Here is a 22,058-nt window from a genome sequence, read left to right on the forward strand (position 1 = left end):
AGGATCTACAGAGTGAATTCCAGGACAGCCAGGGCTACACAGAGGAATGTTGTCTCAGAAAACCAAACAGAAAAAGACTACAGAGCAAGATCCAGAACAGGCACCAAAACTACACAGAGAAACTCTTTCTCAAAAAAAAAAAAAGAAGAAAAGAAAAACAGTGTTTCAAAATACACCAAATTATGTGCCATACACAGATTTATATGGATACTGAAAAGACGCTTAGTGACCCAAGCCATTGCTCTGTTACACAGAATAAATGGGAAGAAACAAGAATTTCCTTTCCCTTTTCTTCTATGATTTTGTTGAATATGTTTTCTGTGCCTTTGAGTTGGTATTCTTCTCCTTCTTCTATCCCTATTATTCTTAGGTTTGGTCTTTTCATTGTGTCCCAAATTTCTTGGATGTTTTATGTTACGACTTTTTTGTCTTTAGTGTTTTCTTTGACTGATACATCTATTTTCTCTATTGTGTCTTCATTGTCAGAGATTCTCTGTTCCATCTCTTGCATTCAGTTGGTTATGCTTACTTCTGTAGTTCCAGTTTGTTTAGTCAGGATTTCTATTTCTAGCATTCCCTCAGTTTGTGTCTTCTTTATTGTCTCAATTTCACTTTTCAGATCTTGGATTGTTTCCTTCATCTGTTTAATTACTTTTTCTTGGCTTTCTTTGATTTCTTCCAATTTTTTTGTTTGTTTTTTTCTTCCATTTCTTTAAGGGAATTTTTTATTTCCTCTTTAAGGGCCTCTATCATCTTCTTAAAGTCATTTTTAGGGTTGACTTCTTCTGTTTCCTCTGCCTTGGTATGTTCTGATCTTGTAGGTGTAGAATCACTAGGTTCTGGTGTTGTCATATAGGTCTTTATGTTGTTGCCTGTATTTTTGCACTGGCGTCTACTCATCTCTTCCTCTGTTCAGTACAGGCAGTGTCTGTGTCTGAAGGTGCCTCTCTTGTTCTAATTGTTAGTCTTGGTTCACTAGGAGTTCTTTGTTAAATTGGTGCTGTTGGGCTCTGTTTCTTCAGGATCAGCTTAGTCAAATCAGTGTTAGTGGGTTCTGTCTCTGGAAGCAGTTGTTCCCAGTTAGTGTAGGGTATGCTTATGGTTTCAGCGGTTGTTAGGTTCGTAGGGGTTAGTTTTTTTTGTTTGTTTGTTTTGTTTGTTTTTTTTTTGGGGGGGTGTTGGTGGGGGAGCAGGGAAAGGTAGCTGTCTGATCGCTGGGACTCTAAAGGGTAGGGCCTAGGAGCTGGAGACCTGATCTGCCAGTCTGTAGATGGGAGCTTACCTGTTCTCAGTCGGTGAAGTATATACTTATGATTCTGGTGATCTGGTTCAGTGGCTGGGCGGTGCCTTCTTTTGTGTTCTCAGGTCATGTTTTGCTCATTCGTCAACTCCTCAACTGAACTTGTTTCTTCAGACTGCAGACTGTAGGTTTCTGAATCCTCTCCTGGATGGATTTCAGCTGAGTAGGGTAGTCTCAGCAACACCTCCAAGTTGTTAGGTTTCGAAGGATTGGCAGCTGGGCCCTGGGTTGGCCTCAGAGTGTTCAGATCCGTTCTGGTCTCGTCCCAAGGAGATGGCTCCTTCCCCAGGTGCTGGGATTAAAGATGTCCCTGTTCCTAGCTCTTGATTAGGAGCTTGTTTTCACTAACTCCTCAGCAGGTAGTAGCTCTGTTTCTGGTCTTTATTACAACTGTGTCTTGGCCACTGCCCACCACTCCACCTGCCTGCCTCCTCCTTTCCCTTTTCTAAACAAACCCCACACCAGGGCAGTCAAAGAGAAGAGAGAAATTGCAGCTAATAAATGAAGAAATAAACCCATCTAATGACATGATGATTTATTTTGCAATCACAATGGCTTGCTTCAATATTTAATGATGTTAAAGGAATTGTCGGGGTTGGGGATTTAGCTCAGTGGTAGCGCACTTGCCTAGCAAGCGCAAGGCCCTGGATTCGGTCCTCAGCTCTGGCAAAAAAAAAAAGAGAATTGTCATGAGTGATATTGAGCCAGATAATGGCCATGTTTTTTTTTTTTTTTTTTTTAAGTCCTTATCTCTTAAATATTATTACTGGGTATAGATGAAATGGTATTGTGTTGGTTGGAAAGAAAATGGCCCCCAAAGGGAGTGACAGGAGTGGGAGGTATGGTTGTTGGAGGAAGCGTATCACTGGGGGAGGGGGGGGCCTCTAAGGTCTCCTATGCTCAAGATACTGCCCAACATCTCAGACCATTTCCTGTTGTCTGTCAGTCAAGATGTAGGACTCTCAGCTACTTCTCCAGCACCATGTCTGCCTGCATGCCGCCATGTCCCACCATGATTATGATAATGGACTAGACCTCTGTAAATGTAAGCCACCCCACTTAAATGTTTTCCTTTATAAGACTTGCCATGGTCATGGTGTCTCTTCACAGAAATAGAAAAATCCTAGCTAAGACAAGTACTCTACTCTTTTTGCAACTTTCTGTGAGCAGAACTATCTTAAAATGAAAAGTTACAACACAGGTATGGCTTTTCACACTGCAATGCCAGGAAACTAAGGCAAGAAAACTACCACAAGTACAAGGCCAGCAGCCTAAGCTACACATCAAGTTTTTGCTTTAAATTATTTTAAAAAATAAACAAAAAACAGGAGGGTGCCTGCCTAGCATGTAGGAAGCCCTGGGTCACATTAATAAAACTAGGCATGGTGGTGAATGCCTGTAATCCCAGTACTCTGGAAACAAGAGGCAGGGGGTCAGAAATTCAGTTATCCTTAGCAGCTACAAAGTGAGTTCCAGGGCAGTATAGACAGACAACCCTGTCTCAACAACAAGACAGAAAGAAAATCCACCCCCCTAAGCAATTCACATGAAAGTGTTTGCCCAGATGTCTTGGGGATAAAATCCACTGCACCACAACCAAGTTTACATAAATGTAAAGATACCACCATCCAGACCAAGAGAAGCCTTGAGACATGGCAGGCTCCCTGCCCCACTGCTCACCAGACTCACCCAAGAGGTATCTGCCCAGAGCAGGTGTTCAGTCCCCACCCTAGCCCAACCTAATCAGGAGTGGTAGGTGAGGCCCTGGCGTAGGCAAAACAAATCCCTTACAAGCTAAGGCAGCTGCTGTCAATCTGGGTTCAGATCATTGTCCCATGGGGTTCTAGGTGTGTAACTTCAGTGGCACATCTCTTCTCAGCACTCAAATCTGCAAAGTCAGAGTCCAACCACAAAGTTCAGCCAACCACAAAGGAACCCCCAATGCTAGAAGAACTACATGAGGCCCACAGGGCTATGTGTAAGATGGATTTCTCTAGCTAAGGCAGCAACAACACTCCTGAAGGAAGTAGAGATGTTTTTCTTGTTGGCTTAAAAAAAAATAATAATTCACTGTGTCCAGAAGAGTACCCTGCCTGAGAGAGTACAGCCAGGCTCAAGCATGGGGCAATCAGTCACCTGCTCTTCGTTGCAAGCCCACAGCCCATGCAGGGCAAAAGACCAAGGTAGTTGATGGGGAGAGGGAAGCTCACAGTAGGAAATGACTCCTTTATCTCTTGGGTGAATATTTATGGAGGAGGGACCTACTTGCTGAAGACAGGGCTGGGAGGGAGACAGCAAGGTCCCTGACCTCATGAAGCTTCCTCCTTGGGGGCACGTAGGCAGTGAAAAAAACAACATGAAAGTAGCAAGCTGGGTGTGGCCTGTCATCCCAACACTCAGGAGGTGAAGGCAAAGGGATCATCGGTTCAGGGTCATCCTTAGTACATAATTGGTTGGAGGCCAGACCTTACCTCAAAAAAACAGGGCTTTAGAGTTGGGTAAGAGCATTTGTTGAGAATGAAGACCCAGAAGATCCAGGTTCAGTTCCCAGCACCTGGTAGATAGCTAGCTGGCAATAAGATTGAGCAATAACCAAACAGTCTGTAATTAATATTAAGCCTCTAAATGATTATTTTATAAAAATGGCTGCTGCCTGGGCAGGACCAGGCAGGACTGAGAAACTTCAGTCAACCGTCTTCAATCCTCAGAACCCATATAAGGGTAAAAGAGAACCAATGCATTCCTGTGAACTCCAAATACTCCCCATGGCATGTGTGTCTAAAGTGCATAATAATAAAAGTCTGCAAGGAGGATGACGATAAACAAGGAATAGTATGTGAAGCAGTGGGTGGCCTGAGTCCCAGTGCTTAAGAAAGATGACTGAGTATTGGCTTCATTTATGAGCTGTGGGATATCAGGTAACTTCCTTGAAGGTGACTAAATGAGATAAAACAAGATAGCTATTTAGAACAGGGCCCAGGGCAGACAGAATGAACTATGCTACCCCAAGCACTGGGACAGATGCTTTATCCACCAGAAGTGGTAAACTATGACCTGCAGGCTGGTTGTTTGTAAAGAACACAGCCTGAGGCTGCTGTGGCACTTTAAAAACCAGAGAATGAGAAGAAACCACATAGTAGTTCATAGCAAGCCCTTTGTATTAAAAATAAACAGATAAACAGATAGATAAACGAATAAGTGAATGAATGAGTGAATGAATAAATAAAAGACAGCTTATCATACTGTTCCTCAAACCTCATGCCTTAAGACATGGTAATTAGGAAGGTGTACATCCAGGCCTCCAATGATTGTCTATCATTGAAGTTCCCACCTCTGTTAAAGATTCTACATGCCTCTCTGAGACTGGAAAAGCTGCAATGGTACAGATCTAGATGCAAATTGTCTTGAGCTATCTTTAGCCCCCTTAGTAGCCATTCATTGTCTATCTCTGTGTTCACACAGCAGCCTTCTGACCAACAAAAAAACTTTTAGGATATACTAACAAATTAGCACCTTCCACCAACCCTAAAACTTAAGAATGTCATCAGATGGGGTATCACTGGTGATTTGAAAAGCACCTTGATTTATGACTCTCTTGTTCTAAAACTAACCATGTTGGTATTTGGAGCAACCATGTTCCTGGGTCATGGTCACTCATATTTGGCTACAAAATAAACCATCTCTTACTCTTGCTGAGGTAAGAGCTGGGTTTTTGCTCTCCAGTCTTCCTTCAGCCTGGGCTTCAATAAAGAGGGGAGAGGGCTCTTGGGGCTGACATAAGCCGAGGTCCAGCTCAATAAAATCCTCAAGTTTGCCAGGCAGTGGTGGTGCACATCTTTAATCCCAGCACTTGGGAGGCAGAGCCAGGCGGATCTCTGAGAGTTTGAAGCCAGCCTGGTCTACAGAGCGAGATCCAGGACAGACACCAAAACTACACAGAGAAACCATGTCTTGAAGACAAAAACAAACAAACAAAAAAGATCCTCATGTCTGGAGACAAAGCCTCACTCCAGCTACTCAAATCAAGTCCCTAGACACTAGGAAGAACCCACCAGCAAACACAATAAAGTTATGTCATTGGCAGGATATTTCTGTTTCTCTCACAACCTCCCAGGAGTTTCATCTACTCCCAGGCCTCCTCCCTCCTCTAGATCCAATCAGGGACACTCAGATTATCTGAGTTAAAGCCACTGGACTTCCTACAAGGGCACAGAAGGAAGTCTATCAATGTGGGAGCTGGTTTCTGGAAGCTTCCATCTAACATGGGAGGACTTCTTTGATAACAAAAATAACTGGAGTTATGTCCTAATTCAGTTTTCTTCCCAGGGTGCTCAGACTAAAGGACTGAGGTGAGGTGAGCAGCAGCAGCAAATTCCTTAGAAATAAAAAGTTCTAGCCATGCCTCGTCCTATGCTATCAAGAAGGGGGTAGGGACAGTAATTTATATTCTGACAAACTCCAGGTATAGATTTGTTCCCTGCAGAAGGTCCCCTGAACTTCTGCACTCTGACCCTGTGTTTTTATAAACCAGGAGACTGAACATGCAGTCTATTGGGTTTGTTGTATAGGCTAAATGAACTGTGCAATGCTACTCCTATGACTGACTAAAACAATTCCAGGGTCCAATAATGAGACAGTTCCAGGTGTCGTATCAACACACAAACCTGGAAACTCAGGGGTGGAGAGGGTTCAGTACTTGCTATTCTTGCAGAGGACCCAAGTTCAGTGCACCCACATTAAGTAGCTCATAACTGTCCATAACTCAAGTCTCAAGGGATCTAATGCCCTCTGCTAGCCTCTGAGGATGCCACACGTCTATGGAGCTTATACAGAAAAGCAGTCACACAATGTACACATAAACAAAAAAAAAAGAACCTGGACATTGCATCAAAGGAGACCTTCTGTAACATGAGATACCCTAGAGGTAGGGTCTCTATCACTTCCTCTCATACCTGGGCAGATCTGTGTGATAACCAAACTAAACATGACAGGACAACATTATGGGACCCCAGGACTAGGTGTTAAATAAACTGGATTCCATGTAGAATACACAGAGACCAGCTCCATGCAGTGAGGAAGCCCAGGCCACACGCAGGTGTCATTCCAGCAATGGCCAGCCTCCAATCACATTGAAAAAGCCAGAGTTAATTGAAGGTCCAGCCACCATCTGACTATGTCTAAAGAAGAAAATGACTGGGCCCTGGCTGGGCCCAGTCAACCCAGGACCCTGAAACATCATGTGCTGCTGCAGTTTCATGAGACAAAATCCAGTACCGCTTTATCTGCATCCCCCTTAGGTACCAAAATGCAACCTTCCCACTACCCCCATATTACATTAAATCATCTCTTCATTACTCATAGTACTGAATACAATGTAATTGCTATGTAAGTATACATACACCGTAAGTACAAAAGACATTGAGATTCTGATCTTGGCATAGACTAGCCCTAGATATGCCACGTTGGCATACAGTGTAGAACTGAAATTAAGCAGCATCAAGTACAGAAGCTCCTTTCTCTTCCTCAAGCTGCCTAAAAGCAGGACACACACTTCCCCCTCTCCACTTGCAGAAAGTGAAAAAAAAAAAAAAATAGTATTAATGGTGGCACCAAGACAGACCACAAAACCCACATTAAAACAATCCTCACCCCCCATTGCAAACCCACACATCAACCCCTCATACCTGCCATTTCTACAACCCCTTTGTCCTGCTGCTTCTCCACAAATATATCTCCCTTTGTTAAGAAGGCATGTAAGTTTTCAGGCTCTCAGGGGTTCTTACTGTCTGTCTGTGAGTCCTAACCCTTGTGTATATATAATCAACATTTTCTCCTGGTAACCTTGTATCAGTTTGGTCTGCCAGTTCCAGGCACCACTGCTTTAACCGTGACTGTTATGCATACTGCCTTGCTTCTAGCATCAGGTCTATCATACACCAGAGGTGTTGCAAATGTCCACTGAAGGCACAAGAGGACACAGGTGGACTTAGAGCCCAGGGTCAACCCAACTCCAAGAGGAGGCTGGCTCCTCTTCTACGTAAGTTAGATCTGCATTAGAGACTACTAGCACAACTTCTCTGAGCTCCCATTTTCTTGTAGTCTGTTGATGCTGGGGATGTGGCTCAACTTGGAAACACTTGCATCCCCAGCACAGAAAAAAAGCAAGCAAGCAAACAAACAAAAAAATCTCCCATTCAAGTCTGAGAGCTTTGAACAAGTCCCACTCCAGCTTTTCTGCACACTCATACACGTCTAAACAACCTGGAGATGCTGTCAAAGTTGTGTCAGGTTTGGCCCCAGGAGGGGTCCAGGATTCTGTGTGTCTAACATAGTCCCAGTTGAAATCTTTGCCAGCCAGCCACAGTACCTGTGGTACGAATGAAATTAAAAGCTCCTGGTGCTGCTCAACCGTACACTTAAAGCAGTTAAGGTCAATCTTAGGTTGCATATATTTTGTCATAATAAACAAACATAACATCTTTAGAGGAAACCAAGTTTTGGCATGACACCAGGACTTAGCAGCTCTCTGAGCATACTGGAACCTCTACTTCCTTCCTGGTTTTAGGGGAAGTGGACAGGGTAGAAACCTCATCCCATGTCCCAGGAGGCCCAAAGCAGACCTCAGAGAACCCTTAGACTGAACGCCTCTCCCTACAGTGTTATAGCAGAAACAGGAACTACAGGTCCACACATGCCAGCCCTGCCTGAGGCAGCAAGATCCCAGGGCAATCTCTAGCTTTGGGCCTGAAGAACCAATCCAGCCATTAGTAAACCTGTCCTCAAGTAGGGTGTAGCCAAGAGAAGTAATGGGGTTCTACAGAAGGGCCAGGCCTTCCTAGGTTTGAATTCCTACTCTGCAATTTCAATGGACTTAAGTCTCTATGGCTCAGTTTTTCTGTCTGAAAAATGGGACAAAAGAGGTGTGTGTGTGTGTGTGTGTGTGTGTGTGTGTGTGTGTGTGTGTGTAAAGTGCTTAGCACAGCAGGGAGCTAGTGAACAGCTATGCCCTGTTCTCACCACTCATGTGACTGCACTGTGTGTTCACATGAAGAAAGAACCCCTGAAAAAGAGGAGATACAAATGCAAGGCACCAAATCAGCAGAGCTAAAATATTCCAGACTAGGAACTAGCAAGCTTCATCTGCAGAGAACAAAACAGCAAATGTCAGGTTTTGAGGGGATACAGTCTCAGCGGCAACTCCTTAATTCTCTTTTTAAGTTCACAACAGCCATGTGGGATATTTTCATGAATGAGCAAGACTATGTTCCAATATAAATTTATTGACAAAAGCCAGTAGATGGTGGGGATTTGCCTACAGACTACTGTCTGACAGGACCTGGTCTAGGTAAATGGTACCCCCACTGGGCTGATGAGAACCCCAAAGGACGCTAGGCCGCCTGGAGGGACACTTGATATATACTTGAAGGAGGGAGGCATAAAGAAGGAAGGAAGAGGAAAGGAGGAACAAAAAAGAAGTAGAGGAGGAAAGGGCTAAGGATAGACTAAAAGGAGGAAAAGATAGACCAGCAGCAGCTCACAGAACGTCCTTGGAACCGACAGAGATAGCAGAGGGCCTGGTGAGTACTGTAGAAGAAACTCAAATCTAAGACAATGGGGGTCCACAGCCCTAGGCCCTATCAACTACTGCCCTGTGAGACCATAGCCCTAATCTGCCAAGACTTCCCATATTTCTAGAAAGCCTGGGAAGTTGGAGTTCATGTATATTTTGCTAAGTTTTCAACTGTGGATTCTGCTTCCATTTTCTAAAATCGCCATGCTGGGTAAAAGCTATCAGCTAGGTCATAAGGCACAGGCAGGAAAACAGCAAAAGCAGACACTCTGCCTCCAGGGACACTGGTATATCCAAGCCCAGGTTGAGTGATTTCTCTATGGTCTTTTGGAAGAATGGAAGGTGAGTCTGCATTGGTAACATGAGGCTCAGAACTTCCAGTACCCAGTTGGTGTTGAGCTCAGAACCAGTGCCCAATTGGTATTAGCTGGCACAGATTATTTCTCTCCCACCTGTGCATACATGTCTGGGTCACACTTACCAGGTCATGGACAGTTTCCGAGAATAGGGGTGAGCTGTCTGAGAAGCAGGACAACACAAGCTGGACAAGCACGAGGGTGAAGTACACATAAAATGTGGTGTCTCGAAACACGTCCACTTGGGCATCCTGAGCAGGAGAGAAGGCAAGGGACACAGATCACCATAATCTTCCCTGGAAGCAGGGCACAGATGCCTCACCAAATCCTTAGAGTCACAGGAAATGGTGTTCAGTGGTGGGAGTCCATGGTGTTATGAGTACTTGTAAGAGATGGAAGAGCCACAAGCTGGTATCCTCATGATGTCCTGAGCTGCCACAGGGCCTCTACAGGGAATTCACCAGCAAGGCTTTCTCCAGATGCAGCCCCAAGACCTCAGACCTCCCAGCCTTCAGAACCACAAGCTCAATAAACCTCTCTTCTCTCTAAATCATCCTGACTATAGGATTTGATTACAGCAACAGTAAAAAGGACTAAGATAAGCCCAAAGAGTAGGCTCCAGACACCTACCTCCCCTGCCACAGGCATCCCCACATTTCCCTTCTTTGAGAAAAGACAGAAGAAAGGTAGCTCTGTCCCCTGTGCCCAGATAGCATCCCACAGTAGGGAATGGACAGGTCTGGCCCTGTTCTTTCAGGCTATGGGACCTTATCCATTCACTTAACCTTTCTGAGCCCTGGCTTCTCCACTGCTGAGCACACTGAACTCAACCAAGGGTGGTTTTGCCTCCTAGGCAACAAATTCCAGTGTCTGGAGACATTTTGTTTGTCATTAACTTGGGTAAGGGGTGCTCCTAGCACCCAGGGTATGGAAGCCAGGGTGTCCCTAGAAACCACACAAAGCACAGGACAGTGCCCCACAATGAAGAAATCTCTGTCCACTTGTCAGTTAGTGCTGAGGTAGAGACACCTCATTAGAGTCTACACATTGTCTTCAAACATGCAGTCTCTAAAGAAGCACTTAGGAAACTGCCAGCTGCTGTTACTAGCACAGAGGCGGTACTCTATACCATAGGTGCTCCACAACTGCTCCATCCTTCTTCCTTGTTCCTGGCAGTCTCTAGCTCCCAGATAACAAGAAATGGCAGATTAGCCAAGAAGTGCACACTCTTTAAAAGTTTTGGGAGTGGCACACAGCAGACAGCCCTAACAACTTCCTGCCAGAGTTACAGCTGGTTGTACCAAGGTAACATGGGGACATGTCTAGGGCCCTTAGGGATTAGATCCCGGGCAAACACAGATCCCAGCTCAACTCAGCTTAGTTCCAGTCCAGCCATCCTACAGACACTGCAGAGGACTAGTGTAACACAGCATTTGCTTGCATAGAGGAAAGAAGGTTCTAGAACAAAGTCTGTTCCTGACTGGTAAGAATTTTGTTCCTGGAAAAGAAGTAGGGTCCACATGGTCCCCATCCTGTGGTTCCTATATCAAGACATGACCATACAAAATGGAATAAGCATCTCTCCCACAGGCCATAAATTACCTTTTTTAAGGCAGAAATGATCTTAGATCTCAAGATGGCGATGGCACACAGTAGGGCTAAAAGCCAGAAAATAAGCATAATCCCCGAGGACTGGACTCCCTTCCTTCGCTCAAGCTGAATTAAAAAGGTGGCGAGCAGCTGGAAGAGAGAGGTACATAACAGTTTAGAGAAAGCAAGAACTCAGGCCCCACAGTGGTACCTGGGTAGCCATGCATGAATCAGGGGTCCAAGAACTGCCTGAAGAGGCACTTACCCCAGTCTCAGCTGTACCATAGCACCTACCTAAAGAGTTGTAGCAATTTTCTTTCTTTCTTTTTTTTAAAGATTTATTTATTTATTATGTATATAGCATGTATGACTGCAGGCCAGAAGATGGCACCAGATCTCATTACAGATGGCTATGAGCCACCATGTGATTGCTGGGAATTAACTCAGGAATCTGGAAGAGCAGTCAGTGCTCTTAACCTCTGAGCCATCTCTCCAGACCCAGTTGAAGCAATTTTCTAAAGGTTTCTTTTTATTCTGTGTGTGTATCTGTTTGAACAGATCTTTATGCTTGTGCAGCAAGTGCTCTTAGAAACTTGAGCCATCTCCCCTGTCCCTGATTCTAGTAAAGCCCTAACAGGGATATGAGGAAATCTCAGTTTAGAACTGAGACCCAGCTTTGAAAAGAGACAAAGCAAAGCAGACCCCACTTGCTGTGAGGCTAGAGTTTCCTGGGGTCCTCTACCTCCCAACTGTCACATTCTCCCTGATCCCCTCCTCTCTATCCCAGTTCCAGGCACACAGGCCAACCCTCCATTTCTCCCTTACCCTAGGACTGTTGGACATGCTGCTCTCAACAGGAAGGAGAGTCCTCTGCCCTCACCCCCTTCATCCTATTCGCCTTTGGGCCTCAGCTTTATTATTCCTCCCCTCAATGAAGTCTCCTTCACTAGCACCCCCAGATCCAAGTTCAGAGCTCCCTACTCAAAGTTCTGCACATAGCTTCAGTCTTTTGTAGAGAAACCATTTGATGTCTTTGTGCTCAGACAGGCAACACTTTTATCTCACAGTCAGGGCAGCACCATGTTTGCTGACTGCCTACTAGAGTGCCTGCAAAGAATCCCAGGCTAGCAGGAGAACCAGAGAGTAAGTCAAGAGCCACCAGAGACATCAGGACAGAAGTGGGAATGTGGCTCTACCATTTCCTGGTTTGTGACCTTAGCCCAGTCCTTTCACCTCTCTGGACTTCTACTCATTTATCTAAAACATGGGAAGAATGTGCAAATGTATAAAAATAAGTCATGAAGGAGTCAGTACTGTGCCTGGCACCTGGTAAACATAGCCATCAGCAGTACTATGTCTTCCCTGTCCTCAATACTGAGCCAGCTGTCCACACTCCTCTCTCCTGAGCCTCCACTGTCCTTGCTTTATAGCCTGGTCTTCCTTACACACCTCTAACCCTTCTGTAGATAAACTTCTCTGCTCCCAAGTCTGCTCTGAGTTTGTTCCTCCTCCCCCACCTCCAACTGCCAAGGCATCTGTTCTCTAAGAACCTTCTGGGCTTCTCAGAGGAGCCCAAAGCACACAAGTTAATTTGGAAACATCACTGTAACTACAATGTAGCAGCTATACACAAGGACCCAAGTCTGGCTCAGCTACCCATGAACTGCACAACCTCAAATACAACCCTGGGCCTCTCTGTGCCTTCATCTCATGACCTATAAAAGGAGACACATGGTGCCTGTCCCACAGGTTTGACCTTGAAATGACCTGAAGCTCATGTACAACACCAGGAGTCCTGCCAGACTCAGTACCCGTTCACCACACTTCTGTGAATTTAAAGACAACTGCCTTTGGTGCTAAGCTGTGGGATCCTAGAAGCCAGTACTGCTTCCCACTTTGTTTATTATTCTGCCTCCCTAAAACCTCAGAACTCCTGAATCCATCTCTCAAGAAATTACTACAAATAACAGTCTGTAAACTTCACTTAAAAGATGTAGTGAGCTGCAGAGCAGGGTCGGGACTGTGGCTCCTATAGATGGCTCCCCTAAACATTAGTGACTCCATATTTTATTTTGGAGGTTTTAAAATTTTTATTATTATTTGTGTGTGTGTGTGTGTGTGTGTGTGTGTGTGTGTGTGTGTGTGTGTATACATGCACACAAAATATGTAAGTCACAAATGCCATGGTGAGTATGTGGAAGTCAGAAGACAACTTATATAAAGTTGGTTCCCTTCTTCTGCCTTTGCATGGGATCAAGGGCTTGAACTCACGTCTTCAGGCTTTACACAACATGCACCTTTACCCTCTGAGCCATCTCATCAATCCTGTCTATTGGTCTTAGGTTTTGTTTTTGTTTTTCTCAGATTTATTTTTATTAATAGGTATGTGTATGTGTCTATGCATGTAATAAATAAATGTATGTGGGTACCCACAAAGGTCAGAAGAAGAATCCTCCTGGAGTTGTAATTTCAAGAAGTTATGAGCCACCCAGTGTGCATGGTGGAACCAAATTTGGGTCCTCTGCAAGAACAGCAAGCATTTTTAAGTACTGAGCCATCTCTCTAACCTCTATTTCTTGGCTTTATGAAACAGGGTCTCATGTAGCCCAGGCTGACCTTAAACTCCCCAGCCCAACAAGTGCTTAGGATGAAGGTAGTATTCATTAAGAAACTTCTCTTTTGTTGATAGAACTCATGCCCTTGCTCATGCTAGGCAAATACTCTACCACTCAGACACACCACAGCCCAAGTCCTCTCATTTCTCATTGCTAGCCCCACCAGTCAACAACTCACCATGGTGATGCCCAGCAATGTTGGGCTAACCAAGAACACTCCCTGATGTCTTTTCCAGAAAGAGTAGAAGAGGTCTGCCCAACAGATGATCCACAGCAAGAATCCTAAAGCCTGGAAGAAAAGAGAACATAATGGCACCTTACAACAACAATCCTGGGATCTCTCTTACCATCTACAAAAAAGTTCACCACAAGGACACCAGGCAACCTCCAAGGTCCAGCTTCTTACTCTGTCTCTATGACAGGGTCACACTATGTAGCCCAGGCTGCCCTTGAACTCCTGATCTTCCTGCCTCAGCCTCCTGAGTGCTGGTAAGACAGATGTGCTTCACCATGCCCAGTCATCTTACTTATTAATCTCATACCCCTAGTACCTTGCATGGAATCTGACATTTAGTCACAGCTGCTAGAGAGCCCCTCAGGGGCTTGAGATGGTTCCATCCCTGCCTGTTACTGATGATACTTTAATAAAAGAACAGCCCAATTTGAGGAAAGAAATACTGAAGAGTGATGGATATGCCAGGTGTGGTGGTCTGAAATCCTAGCACGGGAAGAGCAGGGGCAAAGGCAGGGGGATCTCAAGTTCCAGGCCAGCCTGGGTTACAGAGTAGAACCCTGCCAAAAAAAACCAAAAAACAAAAAACAAAACAAAACAAAAAAAAAGGCGAGAAAAAGAATTAAGGAGCTCAAGGGCATGGTATATGTCACCTCTTCACAAAAGGCCAAGAAAAAAATTCATAGGAATATGTGCATATGAAAAAAGAAAAGACTAAGGAGGAAACAATGGCAACACTGGAAACTCTGGCCCATGAGATGCTCAGGCAAAGAGGCTGGTGCAGGATTTGTATTATCCTGGCAATTTTCTACAGTCTGAAATTATTTCAAAATAAAAACTTTTTCTGTTTTTCTACATGTGAGTGTCATGCGTGTGCATGTGTGTGGGGACACACACGTGTGCAGGTACAGGTGCACACTGAGGCCAGAGGTTCCTACCAGGTATCTTTTTATTGCCTTTCACTTTATTCCTGAGGCAGGGTCTCTTGTTTGAATCTAGAGATCTCTTTTCAGCTAGTCTAGCTACCAACTTAATTAGGGATTCCTGTCTCCACCTCAACTTTCATATGGGTTCTGGAGATCCGTGAGCCATCCCCTCAGACCTGAAATAACTTTCAAAGTTAAAAAAATAAAAAAACCAAGGAAATTGTTCTAATTCATGAAGACCTTCTTATGATACTCTCTTGAGAAAGCTTCCAGCAGCCCCCAAGGCATACATAGGGAAACTGAGACCATGGAGGTTAAATATTCACTCAGAAGTCATGTTTTAAACCTATGTTTAGCTCCAAATTTCCAGTCTTGATCTATCACATTCTTCTGCCTACTTCATACAAGGCTGGGCTACATACCTATCTCTGTGCCCCACCCCACATCAACACTAGGTGACTTACAGTTTTGGCTTTGTTGAGGTGTGTCATCTGGATGTAGCCCCGGTCATGTCGGGAGAGATAGAAGAAATAGAGAGGGAAGCAGGACCAGAGGTAGAAACAAGGCACCCATGTGAGGATGGTGTTCTGAAAGCACTTGGTAAAGTCAGGGCTGCTGGTTTGCCATGTGACATTCCAATCCTGTGGACACAAGCACATGCAAAGGTCAGCTATCACACCACGAGGGAACAGGGCTCACAGAGTTCAAATCCAGCTACTGTAGGCTCAAAGAAATATACCATGATTCCTACATCCAGGGACCTCTCAGCACACGTATGCAAACTTCAAAACGTCAGTGGCCAGAAAGCCAGGGCAGCAAGTTAACAGGAGCAAAGGGCAGCTAAGCCTAGGGCTGCAAGTGTCCCTGCTTGAGAGATGGAGGTAGGTTGTCACTTAAAGGGACCTTGAAGGACAGATGATCTCTTGAATTTTTAAGAACCTGGGAATCATAAGGTCATTTGCATATTTGCCTCAAGAATTAAAGACTCCAGACCTTTATCAGTACATAATGCCCAGACTGTGTGTCTGTCCTTAGGCTAGATGTTCACAGAAAATGCTACTGTCAGGGTCTAAGGAGATGGCTCAGTAGGTAAAGTACTTGCTGAGAAAGCATGAAGACTTGAGTTCAATCACCAGAACGCACAAAAAAAAAAAAAAAAAAAAAAACTAGGGGCCAGGCAAGGTAGTAAGTACATGCCTCATGCCTTTAACCCCAGCAGAGGCAGAGGCAGAGGCAGATGGATCTCTGTGAGCTTGAGGAAAGCCTGCTGTATATAAAGGCCAGCTGGGACTATATAAAAAGAATAATAATGTTTAAAGTTCAGTGTGGCAGTGCATACCTGTAATTACAATGCTGGGAGGGTGGAGACAGGCAGATCCCTGGGGCTCCCCGGCAAGCCAGCCTAGTGTACTTGGCAAGCTACAGACCAGTAAAAGCCTCATCTTAAAAAAATCAAAGTTGACAGCACATGAGAAATGACAGCTGAAGATGTTCTCTGGACTCCAAATGTATACATGCATAAACATGCACTTGCACACATATGTATACCCAATACCTTTTAACATTATATTATATTTGTGTGTGCACACACACTCGCAACAGCATCCAAGTAAGGTCAGAGAGCAACTAGCAGAAGTTGGTTCGCTCTTTCTACTATGTGGGTCCCAAGAATCAAACTCATGTTGTCAGGCTTGTTGGTAAGCATCTTTACCCACTGAACCATCTCACTGAAGCCACAAAACTTTTTTAATTTAAGAAATATAAATAAAGTGCTGGACCAGGTGTGGTGGCACACACCTTTAATCCCAGCAGTTAGAATGTGAAGGTCTAGACTTAACTTTACAGGCTCCATTTTAGGGAAAGGGCCACCATCTCAGACCACCTGCTGTACTCAGTTCCAGGAAGAATCTCAGGAATGTGCCATGGCAACTTGAACAGATACAGAGAAGTAAAATTTAACAGGATCCAGATACTCCTGCAGACATCCTGTCTGTAATTTATGACCCTTGAAGTTATCTAGATAATCCTGCTGAGAAGCCCAGAAAATCCTGCTCAGCTGTGGTTCCCCACCAACAAGTCTAAACCAGGTTTCAAAATGAGGGTTTGTGCCCAAGTCTGGACCAACAGTTTCAAAAAATCACCTTGCCCCATACCCCTTCTACCCAACCCCAAGTTGCCAATTCCTGGCTTGAGATTTTTCCCTATAAAAACTCCCTACTCCTGGACCTGCGGCCACCGAACCTTCCTCTATCTGCTGTGTCGGAATATAGGTTAGCGGCCCAGGTTTGAATCTGACAATAAAAAGACTCTTGTGTGCTTGCATTGGAAACTGGCTCCTTGGTGGTCTCTGGGGGTTCCACGACAGGGGCACAACAGGAAGGCAGAGGCAAGTGGATCTCTGTCAGTTCAAGGCCAACCTGATCTACAGAGTAAGTTTCAGGACAGCCATTTTACTAGTGAGACCCTGTCTACATACATACATACACATACACACACACACACACACACACACACACACACACACAAATGCTGTTTCCTGTTGTGGGATATTCTATCACACTGTGAATCCTGGGTTTGTGTTTACATTAATTAAATAAAATCAACCTTGGGTCAGGAGGCTGAGTTAGCAACTAGTTGATGCAGAGTCCTAGGGTGTTTGTAAAACTATAGAAAGACATCGGAAGCAGTAGGGAGGGACTTAGTGTAGTGTGGCTTCTTTTGTTTTGGTGGAGCACAAGGATGCTCTCTTTCTGGGATGTGAGCAAAGAGAGAAGGTCAGCTAGTTGCTACTTAACCTCTCAGCTGGCAGGTTTTCACCCCAGCCTTTGACTCCTGAGTCTTATGGATAAATAGAATAATAGAGATTCAATTAAAAGCTATATTTGATGGCAGCGACTTAGCCTGTGCCTGTGGGAACAGAATTCCTGCTAGGTGGCTGGGCAGCTGCCACAAAAGCAGGCCAGTAACTGCAGAGCTGCATTTGCTGGTTAAACAGCAAATTAAAGCACAGCCTCTGTGCTGCCAGAAAAACAACAATCTTCCTTAAGACTATGAGTTCAGTCCTTTACCATTTCCTTGTTTAGATGGAAAAATGGATGCTTGGACCACTGCAATAGCATGCAAACCCAGCTACTGGTCCTGCACAATCCTCCCAGTACAACAGGTTACTGCTCTATCCACATGTCCATCTGCACCTACCCACTCACAACCTCATCACCACCTATCTGTATGTCTACCTCTCCACCCATGTAACTGTTAGAATCCTGCCCTCACTTCTGCACATGCACAGTTCGGAATCTTGCATCTTATGTCATCAGTGTGCGCTGGCGACTACATATACGCCTTTAAAAGTTGGACACAGACCCCACTCTCTCTCTCTCTGCTCCACCCCCCCCCCCATCTTTCTCTCTCTCCAGGTCTGGCTCTCCTCTTTCCCCTCTCCCGTTTCCTTCCTAATAAAGCTCTAAAAACTAACACTGGGTTCTGTCATGATCATGACCTTTCCACGCAGTAACCAGTGCCACCACCAGCACCATTTATCATCCTTTCAGTGACCACCCATCACCCATCATCCCTCCATCCATGCACACATCAATGCACCCACAACTCCTTTCTTTTGGTACTTCTATGCCCTTCACAGGTAATGTTTCACATGATATGCTTAAACCTTTTCCAAGTATACAAAACAATATATGGTGAAAAATTAGCCTTTCTCCCCTAACTCACAGCCTGTCAAACCTCCTCATAGGTGAGCTTTCCTTGCTAAGTTTTCTTTCCTTGCTAAGCTATCCTTCCAGATGTCACCCAAATGCAAATGATTTAATTTTCCTTAAAGGTACCATGAAGTCAACTCTATTCTGCACCTTGCTTTTAAAAAAGAAAAAAAAAGTTTTTCTTACATTTATTCATGTATATGTGCATATGGAAGCCAGAAGACAACTTTGGGAGTCAGCTCTTCTTCCACCATGTGGACCAAACTCAGGTTTGGCAGCAAGCACTTTTCCCTGATGAACCCTCTCACCAGACTTATTTTGAGACAAGGGCTCAGCCCAGGCTGCCTTCAAACTACAAACATGACTATGAATTCCTGATCCTGCTGCCTCTCCCTCCAGAGTGCTAGGATAAAAGGTATTAGAGGCTTGCACCACCACACCCAGTTTTCTGTGGCACTGATGACCCCAAAGCCTAGTGCACGATGGGTAAGCACTTCCAGCTGGACCACAGCCCCAGGCTTTCCTTGTTATTATTTTTTTTTTTTTAACCTAAGTGGCATCTGAAGCCAGCTTCTTTCTTTTCATTTTCCTTTTGCAACAGGGTCTCACTCAGCAGCTCTGGCTGACCTGGAACTCACTATGTAGACCAGGCTAGCCTCAAAGTCATAGCAATTTGCCTGCCTCTGCCTCAGAGTGCTGGAACTAAAAGTATGTGCCACCACACTGAACTATGAATACTAACTTCCATCACTGACAAGATTTGTCTAATTCTTGACATTTCTTTTGGAAGAAGGAAGGGAAGAAGGGAAACGGGGAGAGAAAGAACTGACAGGTCCTGCCCCAAGCTGTTCTTAAGCACTCCCATGGGTCTCTTCTCCAGAGGCAACTATTTTTAACTTTCTTTGCACCCTTCCAGACAGAGGATAGCCAGTACATCTGTAACAAAAATACACAAGTACTCTCTGTAGTCCAGTAAAAGGTGGCCCCTACTATCAGGCCCTCTTGTTGTCCTCATTCCTTTAAGAGCACCATTGTTCTTGATGACAGCCACACTATGCCAAACTTCACATGACAAACTTGACTTTAATTCCACCTCCTATTGCCTCATTCTGTCCACTCTTGCAAACAACAACACAGCATTATATAAGTAATCCAGAAGGTCTGCACATGGCAGGCATGCACATGTCTGTGTGAGGTAACTTCTAGAATAGAAAGTGCAACTGGTCAGTTTATTTAAAGTGTAGACTTAACTGGCCAGAACTGCTGATACCAGCCCGTCATCCAGGTGTGCTGTGGATATCACTCTGTATAAATAAAGTGCTGATTGGCCAGTAGCCAGGAAGGATAGGGTAGGCGGGACAAGGAAGAGGAGGAGGCTGGGAACAGAAAGGCTGGAGGAGACACTGCCAGCTGCCGCCATGAGAAGCAACATGTAAAGACACTGGTAAGCCACAAGCCATGTGGCAAAGTATAGACTAACAGAAATGGGTTAATTTAAGACAGAAGAAGTAGATAACAAGAAGCCTGCCACGGCCATACAGTTTGTAAGCAATATAAGTTTCTGTGTGTTTACTTGGTTGGGTCTGAGTGACTGTGGGACGGGTGGGTAAGAGAGATTTGTCCTGACTGGGCCAGGCAGGAAAACTCTAACTACACAGGTGCTCGGAAAATTGAGGCAGAAGCCTGAAAATTCAAGGCCTGCCTGGGCTATAGAATGAATTTAAGGCCAGCCTGGGAAACTTGTTAAAAAATAAAAAATTAGGGCCAGTGAGATGGCTCAGCAGGCAAGGCAGCTTGCCACAAAGCCTAAGGACATGAGTTTGCTCCCCCAGCCTCTAGTGGTAGAACCCACTCCCACACATTGACCTTCACACTCACACAGTAGCATGTGTACTCACATACAGAAACTACACAATATGTAAAATAAAAAATGGAAAGAGGATGTAGCCCTGAATTCAATTCCTGGTATGGGGAGGGGGTGTAGCAGGACAGACAAGACCCTCAAAATAAGCACCACAGGCTTACACAGGGCAGCCATCCCCAAACCCCAGGTATTTACAAACTTCTGAGCCTGGCCAATCCTACAGGGTGGATCTTCCACCAAAGCTTAACTTCTCTTCTTTATGACATATGACATTGAACACTTGAAAAAAACAAGGTAGTCTGCTGCTTGAATGCTTAAAAGAATATTCAGACTAGATATTAATAAATGACACAGGGATGGGGCCGTAGCTCAGTGCTGGAGTATTCACCTAGCATGCTAGCACCACACACACACACACACACACACACACACACACACACACACACACACAAAACCAATTATCAATTGGCTAGGACTGAGTCCCCTCTTCTCTGCATAATAAATTTTCACTGACTCCCTAACCAATGGTCAAACTAGGGAAATGGTTCAGTTGATAACTCAATTGCCTTCTTGTAAAACCTGATACAATCCATTTTCAGTATGAAGTACAGTGAGAACTCATCCAGCACTCGGTGGCTGGCATCTACTTGACTCTAAGGTCAGAGTTACAGGCAGTCTGCTACTTGACTGATACCAGAATCAGAAGAGGGGCAATTTCAAGCCCCCATGATATTCATTAGATAAGGCCTTTGATCCTGTGCTGGCTAGTCTACGTCAACTTGACACACAAACTAGAGTTATCTGAGAAAGCTGAAGAAAGTTCTGGACATGGAGTCAGATGTGGCTAGGCCCGGTGCTCACAGCATACAGTGGTGCGGATCTTTTAAGAGGCTCTGGTGTGCAGCCAAGCACTTAAGCGGGGCCTGTGAACAGCCAGCACACCACTCCTAGGAGACTAGGTAGAAACATCTGCTGCTGAATAAGGTGATGTCCAAGATGGCGTGGGCCACATGGCAATCTACAGTATAACATTCTAATATGGAATTAAGACACATGGTTTAAGAAACCCCATGTGTTTAAGAGTGGGTCCAACAACTTCCCAGAGCTGGTGCAGGTAGGTGCAGCTCTGGCAGCAGTGTTAGGCATGAGGCTCAGCTCTCACAAAAAAGCGAGCACCAGCAGCAGCCCAGAGCCAGTGGGGTAGCCTGCTGGACCAACCCAAGGGAGTTTGGCCAGCAGCAAGCACCATGTGCTAAGTGGAGCTGGAGCTGTAGTAGAAGGAGCATATAGACACACAGAGGTGGCCTGTTTCTTTAAAGCTTGGCTCATGTGGTCAAAGAGGGGCTGCAGGCACACAGAAAACCAGGTCCTGTAGTAGGCCCACAGGGTCCATGAAACTGGCTCAAAACAGTTGCCAAGGCATGCACATAACGTACTTCCTTATGAACCAACCTGGAGTCTGCCTGAGGGCCGAGCAACAGGCACTATCCAGAGTTCCTGATCATGCCTAGCTAATGAGGGGCAACCATGCAATGTCACCAGATCGGGATACAGCCTGGGTGCCGAGAGGAGGGTATATAATGCCTTTCCCATTACTGAAAAACCAAGTCTACTGTTTGCCTTTCATCTGTCTCTTGGTGTCTGCATCATTGATGCTGTACCTTCTCACCCCCTTCCCCAGCCTTCTCACTAGCTCCCCTGAGGGAGCTGTTAGGACCCAGCAACAAGGTCCAGACCAAGAAAACCTCTGAACAGGTGTAATATGCTTGAAAATGTATTTAAGTGAACTGTGACCATTCCTAACAGCAACCTTTGAGGTCTCCAAGAAGATGAGGGGGCCATGCAACAACAAATCCACCTGGATTGTGGTAATGCCATTAAGCTGACAAACA

The 22,058-nt window shown here is 45.0% G+C and overlaps 1 protein-coding gene across 4 annotated transcripts in view; it reads right to left on the reverse strand.

The window, feature by feature from the left end:
* The window catches only part of Abcc1 (ATP binding cassette subfamily C member 1), a 126,472-nt gene that overhangs the window by 66,038 nt on the left and 38,376 nt on the right, over positions 1-22,058 (reverse strand). For all 4 annotated transcript variants that reach the window (XM_036196072.1, XM_036196071.1, XM_036196073.1 and 1 more), the window contains exons 2-5: positions 15,054-15,230; positions 13,610-13,720; positions 10,829-10,966; positions 9,352-9,477 (exon numbers count right to left, since the gene is read on the reverse strand). In XM_036196072.1, the coding sequence (XP_036051965.1) occupies positions 9,352-9,477; positions 10,829-10,966; positions 13,610-13,720; positions 15,054-15,230 (552 nt within the window). The remainder of the gene's footprint in view (positions 1-9,351; positions 9,478-10,828; positions 10,967-13,609; positions 13,721-15,053; positions 15,231-22,058) is intronic.

This window comes from Onychomys torridus, chromosome 8, assembly GCF_903995425.1.
Source record: "Onychomys torridus chromosome 8, mOncTor1.1, whole genome shotgun sequence".
Lineage (NCBI taxonomy): Eukaryota > Metazoa > Chordata > Mammalia > Rodentia > Cricetidae > Onychomys > Onychomys torridus.